Raw genomic sequence first — 7,232 nt, forward strand, 5'->3', positions numbered from 1 at the left:
CCCCAGGGCACTGCATTGCAGAACCGCCCGGCAAGAGCTACCTGAAGGCAGTGCACTTTTTAGAATCTGCTTCATTTTCCTGCCCATGTGCTGAGGCAGAAGGATGGTCACGGAGTTGGAACATCTGTAGTAGAGACTAAGGCTCCTTGAGCATTGCTGTTGTTCTGAGGCACCTTACACACCTCAGCACAGAGACAGTACTGACATCACCTTTGTTGCTTCTTAGGGAATTATTTGACCTTCTCCTCATGTCTGTGACCTGTGGACTTCACAGATCACTCCAGGTTCCCTTTTACCTGTTGCTGTAGCCCAGGACTAACTGCTGCAGAGCCCACAGCACAGCTCCCTGCCTCTTGTGGCACCCTCAGAGCACCAAGCAGAGGTAAGCAAGGCAGCTACAGAAAGCTCTTCCAGTGAAAGAAATGTGAAAGATTGTGTTGTGTGTAACTGTTCTATGAGACATGTAATGTATTTTGGTCAAAGAAGTCCTTCAATTTTACAATGTCATTTCTTCTTTTGGACAGACTACTTTGCCCAGGGGCAATAAATGTGTAACAGCAGCTCCATCACCGAGTTCCTCCTGCTGGCATTCGCAGACACGCGTGAGCTGCAGCTCCTGCACTTCGTGCTCTTCCTGGGCATCTACCTGGCTGCCCTCCTGGGCAACGGCCTCATCCTCAGCGCCGTAGCCTGCCACCACCACCTCCACACCCCCATGTACTTCTTCCTCCTCAACCTCGCCCTTCTTGACCTGGGCTGCATCTCCACCACTCTGCCCAAAGCCATGGCCAATGCCCTCTGGGACACCAGGACCATCTCCTATCAAGGCTGTGCTGCACAGGTCTTTCTGTTTCTCTTCTTCATATCAGCAGAATTTTATCTTCTCACAGTCATGGCCTACGACCACTACGTTGCCATCTGCAAGCCCTTGCACTACGGGAGCCTCGTGGGCAGCAGAGCTTGTGCCCAGATGGCAGCAGCTGCCTGGGGCAGTGGCTTTCTCAATGCTCTCATGGAAACTGCCAATACATTTTCCCTGCCCCTCTGCCATGGCAATGCTGTGGACCAGTTCTTCTGTGAAATCCCCTACATCCTTAAACTTTCCTGCTTGAACTCCTACCCAAGGGAAGTAGGGCTTCTTGTGGTTAGTGCCTTTTTTGGTATTGGATGCTTTTCTTTTATTGCTTTATCCTACATACACATCTTCAGGGCTGTGCTGAGGATGCCCTCTGAGCAGGGCCGGCACAAAGCCTTTTCCACGTGCCTCCCTCACCTCGCTTCCATCTCCCTGTTCCTCAGCACACTCATGTTTGTCTACCTGAAGCCCCCCTCTGTGTCCCTCCCAGTCCTGGACCTGGTGGTTTCATTTCTGTACACGGTGATACCTCCCACACTGAATCCACTAATCTACAGCATGAGGAACCAGGAGCTCAAAGTTGCACTCAGGAAATTAATGACTAGATATGTTTCAAAAGCAACAATCTGCTAAATTTTTGCGTGTGACTCGTTATGTGACATCACATTACTTCTGTCTTCTCTTGCTTTTCTGGTTGGGCTTATTCTTGCTTCTGTTTTGTTTACTTTTGGTTAGTATTCTTTTCTTTGTTTGCTTTTAAAGTAGCTTTAATTCTCCTAATGTTGCCCACAAAAATCATAGAATCATGATGGCTGTAAAAGAATCATTATGGTGTTGCCCTCCAACACCATCTAGTCCTACCGTTCCCCAACCACCAATATTACCCACAAACCATGTTTCCAGATAATACTCCCAACCTTTCCTTCAAAACCCCCAGGAACATTGACTCTTCCATCTCCCTGGGAAACCTGTTCCAATGCCTATCCACTCTTTTTGAGTGGAAATTTCTTGTAATAATTCATCCCACTCGCACTTCAGTGTGTAACTCTCTGGTGTCGCTCAGCCTGTGTCCCTCCAGGCCAGTCTTTCTGCCCAGGCCAGAGCAAGAGTCCTGGCCCAGCCCCAGTGCACCCTGCCCCGGGCAGGTGGCTACACAGACATCTTGCTCTTTCTCCCCTCTGCCTCCCTGCAGGCACAGCAATGCTCCCTTGCTCTTCTCCAGGGACATGCTTGGTGACAGCTGCCCTGGGACTGGGCCAGGACTCACTGAGGCAATCAGCTGCAGGTGGGCACGTTCTGCTGCACACTGGGGGATCATGGCCTACAGGGGGGTTTCCTGAGCCAGCTGGTTCCTTTAGGGCTGGTTGTCACTGGAACAGGTTGCCCAGAGAAGTTGTGGTTGACCCATCCCTTGCCCCTTTATGGCCAGAAGCCTCCCTTGCTAGACCAAGATAAAGACCCCCCGTCCCCGTCCCCGCAAAGTTGCTGTTTAACCTCATCTTTTCTGCATGGGACCTCCTCTGCACCACAGAACCTGATCTCTCAGCTCCCATTTTGCCACAAGCGCTCTGCATGGGCACTACGGGGACTAACCCTACCATGTCCTGCTCTGGCTCTGCCATCCTGCTGGGCGGGGGACAGGGTAGTGACAACAAAGGGTGTGGAACGTGGGGCCCAGCAGAGACAAGGAGTCAAGGGAGAGGACAGGGTGAGGCAGAAAAGGCAGCACGAGCAGTGGTGTTGGTGCAGGGCCACATTTGTACCAGGAGCCTGAGTGGGCAGGGGCTGACAGGAGGCGAGGGTGATACTGTAAAAGCCAACCAAACTAACCTTCTAAAACAGTTTGGAGTTTTAAAAAGCAGATGTTCTATTATTGAATGTCCTGCTTGAGCTCTGGCTGGTGTTGACTGAGAGTGGCACTGGGAACAGGGGCTGCTCACTGTCATGGCCTACGACCGCTACATTGCCATCTGCAAGCCCCTGCACTACGGGAGCCTCCTGGACAGCAGAGCTTGTGCCCAGATGGCAGCAGCTGCCTGGGGCAGTGGCTTTCTCAATGCTGTCCTGCACACGGCCAACACATTTTCCCTGCCCCTCTGCCACGGCAATGCTGTGGACCAGATCTTCTGTGAAATCCCCCAGATTCTCAAGCTCTCCTGCTCAAAGTAATTCCTCAGGGACGTTGGGTTTATTGTAGTAAGTGTTTCTTTAGCCTATCTTAGTTTTGTTTTCATTGTGCTACCCTATGTGCAGATTTTCAGGGCAGTGCTGAGGATGCCCTCTAAGCAGGGCCGGCACAAAGCTTTTTCCACATTCCTCCCTCACCTGGCTGTGGTCTCCCTGTTTGTCAGCACTGCCATATTTGCCTACCTGAAGCCCCCCTCCATCTCCTCCTTGTCCCTGGGTCTGGCTGTGGCTGTTGTGTACTCAGTCTTTCCTGCAACTCTGAACCCCCTCATCTACAGCATGGGGAACCAGCAGCTCAAGGATGCCTTGTAGAAACTCTTTGGATACATGCTTCTTCATCAGTAATATTGAAGCCCCCAATCCAGTCAGAACTCACCATTTTTCTATAAAATTGTTAGAATATTCTTTTGTTATACTTATTTTGTAATATATTATACTGCATCTTTAGATTTTAATTTAATAATGGTATCTTTATTTTCATATCTCTCAATTTTTTTTTCTATTCCTCACAAATATCTCATGTACCTGTACAACCATGCCTGCCTTGTAGATAATGACAATTGAGAAGCTGTCAGAACCTGATTGGTCTCAGTATCCCTCTCTTCCCATCTCCTCTGGAGCTGGGGGAGCAGCCCCAGCATGCAGGAGGGGCTCAGGACAAAGAGCCCAGCTGCCACATGCAGGAGCAGCCCCGGTGGCCCTCGGGGCTGCCCCTCACTGCCCGCTGGGCTCTGCCTCTCTGCTGCCTTCGGGTCGGGGCTGCTGCTTCCCTGGAGCCATGACCATGGCCAGCAGCAGGATGTGGCTGCTCTCTTTTGGCTTCCACATTGTGCTTCCTTTTTTCTGGGTAAGTCCTGATATCTCCTGTACCTTGGTGACAGTCCTATTGTCTCTGCTGTGGCTTTCCTGTAGCTACAGGCAGCAGCAGGCACTGTGCAGCCCTGGGTCACAGCTGCCTCCCTGCTAGCACCACAGCAACAAATGGGGTTTTATTTGGGACCTCCTGGAGTGAAGAACATAGACTTGAAGTGCAAGGACAGTCTGTGAGAGACCAAAGGCCGGACCAAGAGCTTTATGGCAGCACCTGACAACAACTGGTCTTGGACTCATCTGCATGGCACTGCCCCCCTGCAGTGGGGTTCATGGCCACTGTCAGCCTGGAGAGGAATCTGGAGCTGCCAGGAGATGTCCGGGGTTCTGCAGGGAGAACATGCAATGCTGAGTTGGTAGGGATTAGAAACTCATAAAACTAATGGCCATCCAAAGAAGAGTTTGGTAAAGAAAAAGGGGAATCTGAGGAGTCCACGGACTAAGGACAGCTCTGCTGTGCTGGGAGTGGTGCTGAAGAGCCAGCGGACAAAGACCTCTAAGAAGGTAGAGTAATTGAGGATAATCTTTTTGAGGCCTCATGGACCAGGTCTGGTGCAGCACTCGCCTGCATTTCGTGCCCTCAGAGACACCCCATGGCCCTGCCCAACACTGCCCTGTGCTGCTGAGCCATCAGGGCAGATGGAAAGGGGCTCAGCAGCAGAGATCCCCATGGACATAGGTCTCCTGCCCAGCCTGAGCAGCACAGGCAAAGGGGAGACCCGCGGGGGTCCCAGGGCACCACAGCCCCTGGCTCTCACAGCAGCACTGCCAGCTTGCAGCCCTGTGGGGAGCACGGGGATGGAAGAAGCAACGGCCGACCAGGCCAGCACAAACACACTGCCCAAGGCAAGGCTCTCAGGGAGCAGGGATGGCCCTGGGGAAGAGCAGGGCAGCATTGCTGGGCCTGCACTGATGGGTAAAGGGCAAAGGGAAAGCTCTTTGTGCAGGTGCCTTCCCGGGGCAGGCTGCTCTGTGGCTGGGCCAGGTCTCCTGTGCTGCTCTGGGGAGCGGGGCTGGCCCTGTGGGGCACAGGCACCCTGTGTCTGATAGATGGCCCAATGGAACCACGTGCTTCCATAGCACAGTAATCCCTAGGGCAGGGGAATGGAGATGACAGTCAAGAGACACATTTGGGTGGGGAATGCGGGGCCCAGCAGAGACAAGGAGTCAAGGCAGTGGGCTGGGGGAGGCCAGCAGAAGCAGCCCAAGGGTTGGTGCTGCTTGTGAGGACACGTTTGTGGCAGCAGCCTGAGTGGGCAGCAGCTGTGCGCAGGCAAGGGGAGGCCAGGAAGCGCATGGCAAGAGTGCTCCTGCCAGCAGAGCCAAGGCCGGGGCCGAGGCCAAGGGCAGAGGCAGGCCCAGGGCAGGGGGCTGCAAGGGCCATGCTGAGCTCCCTGCCCCTGCAGCAGCTGCCCTGGCCCTCGGCCTCCTCTCCCCTGCCCCTGCAGCTCTGGGCTCCCTTGGCGCAGCCCTGGCTCTGCAGCACCAAGCCCTGCTGGAAGCCCTCCCCTGCATGCTGCCACCGCTCCCTGACGCTGCTGTTGCCCTCTGCCGGGCACTGCCCAGCCCAGCCCAGCCCCTGCCCACCTCTCCCCACCTCTCTGCCCTTGCCTGCTCATCCTTTTGGCCCTTTCAACTGAAGGCCTCTGAGACCTTCGCACTGTGACCCAGCTGTGTGCCCTGACATTGCAGAGCTCCCATCAGTAAATCCATCCTTTGACTTAGCTTTACTGTGAAGATCCACTCACTGCCCACCCAACAAAAGGCACACAGTGTCCCAGGATAACCCTTAGGATATTCTGGTGGCTCCCAATACAACCTTGATGCCACCAGTCCTGTCAAGTTTCAAACCCAGGAAGCTGCTTCTTGACTGGTCATGTTCTCCAGGGGCACTGGGCATCCACCAGTGATGACTCAGTCCAGCCCTGACTCCCTCACCCAAAACCTGGTTCCCCCATGCCCCTGTGTCCAGGTGGAACCCCAGTACAAGACCACGCCCTTCAGTCTGGTACTCCCTGATTATCTTCTGCAATCCAGTTTGGGAGCCCTGAGCACTGAGCAACTTCCTTTTACTATCAAGATACTACAACAAAGGCCAGGTGTCATTTAGGGATAAACACATTCAGAGATAGCCTCTGGCTCATGCAGAGAACTGGTTATCTGGAAAAGAGGAATGAAAGCACACATTTAACAGCAAGCAGAATTTTAAAGAATGCTCTACCCAAAGGTCAGAAATTGTCTGAGATTAACTTGAATAAAACTAGAAAAGTGAGATACCAATTTATTGCTAAATAAATATAATCAGTTTCTTCAGTGTGGCTTTCAGCTCCTGGTTCCTCATGCTGTAGATGAGGGGGTTCAGTGCTGGAGGCAGCACCGAGTACAGAAATGACACCACCAGGTCCAGGGATGGAGAGGAAATGGAGGGCGGCTTTAGGTAGGCAAACATGACAGTGCTGATAAACAGGGAGATCACAGCCAGGTGAGGGAGGCACGTGGAAAAGGCTTTGTGCCGGCCCTGCTCAGAGGGCATCCTCAGCACTGCCCTGAAGATCTGCACATAGGACAACACAATGAAAACAAAACAACCAAAGACTAAAGAAACAGTAAACACAAGTGTCCCAGCTTCCCTGCGGTAGGCATCTGAGCAGGAGAGCTTGAGGATGTGGGGGATTTCACAGAAGAACTGGTCCACAGCATTGTCATGGCAGAGGGGCAGGGAAAATGTAGTGGCCGTGTGCAGAACAGCATTGAGAAAGCCACTGCCCCAGGCAGCTGCTGCCATCTGGGCACAAGCTCTGCTGCCCACAAGGCTCCTGTAGTGCAGGGGCTTGCAGATGGCAATGTAGCGGTCGTAGGCCATGATGGTGAGAAGGGAATACTCTGATGACATCAAAAATACAAAGAGAAAGACCTGTGCAGCACATCCTTGATAGGAGATGGCCCTGGTGTCCCAGAGGGCATTGGCCATGGCTTTGGGCAGAGTGGTGGAGATGCAGCCCAGGTCAAGGAGGGCGAGGTTGAGGAGGAAGAAGTACATGGGGGTGTGGAGGCAGTGGTTGCAGGCTATGGCACTGAGGATGAGGCCGTTGCCCAGGAGGGCAGCCAGGTAGATGCCCAGGAAGAGCGCGAAGTGCAGGAGCTGCAGCTCGCGCGTGTCTGTGAATGCCAGCAGCAGGAACTCACTCACTGAGCTGCTGTTGGGCATTTGCTTTGGACATAGAGACTGCAAAATGAGAAACAAATATACATATATAGAGTCTTATGATTAAAGTCTTTGACTAAAATTCAATAAATTCCCAGTTAAAGCCTTACATTC

At 53.1% G+C, this 7,232-nt stretch overlaps 2 protein-coding genes across 2 annotated transcripts; one reads left to right on the plus strand and one right to left on the minus strand.

Moving 5' to 3' along the window:
* Nucleotides 1-547: 547 nt before the first annotated feature.
* Nucleotides 548-1,489, plus strand: LOC311428061 (olfactory receptor 14C36-like; the record flags this gene model as incomplete). The annotated part of the gene is made up of 1 exon (XM_084539623.1): nucleotides 548-1,489. One exon carries the CDS (start codon nucleotides 548-550, stop codon nucleotides 1,487-1,489), a length of 942 nt encoding a protein of 313 aa, XP_084395749.1.
* A 4,711-nt stretch (nucleotides 1,490-6,200) lies between these two features.
* LOC311428062 (olfactory receptor 14C36-like) lies at nucleotides 6,201-7,121 on the minus strand (the record flags this gene model as incomplete). The annotated part of the gene is made up of 1 exon (XM_084539624.1): nucleotides 6,201-7,121. One exon carries the CDS (start codon nucleotides 7,119-7,121, stop codon nucleotides 6,201-6,203), a length of 921 nt encoding a protein of 306 aa, XP_084395750.1.
* Between the last annotated feature and the right edge of the window lie 111 nt (nucleotides 7,122-7,232).

Source organism: Aythya ferina (genome assembly GCF_964211825.1).
Source record: "Aythya ferina genome assembly, contig: HAP1_SCAFFOLD_29, whole genome shotgun sequence".
NCBI classification, from domain to species: domain Eukaryota; kingdom Metazoa; phylum Chordata; class Aves; order Anseriformes; family Anatidae; genus Aythya; species Aythya ferina.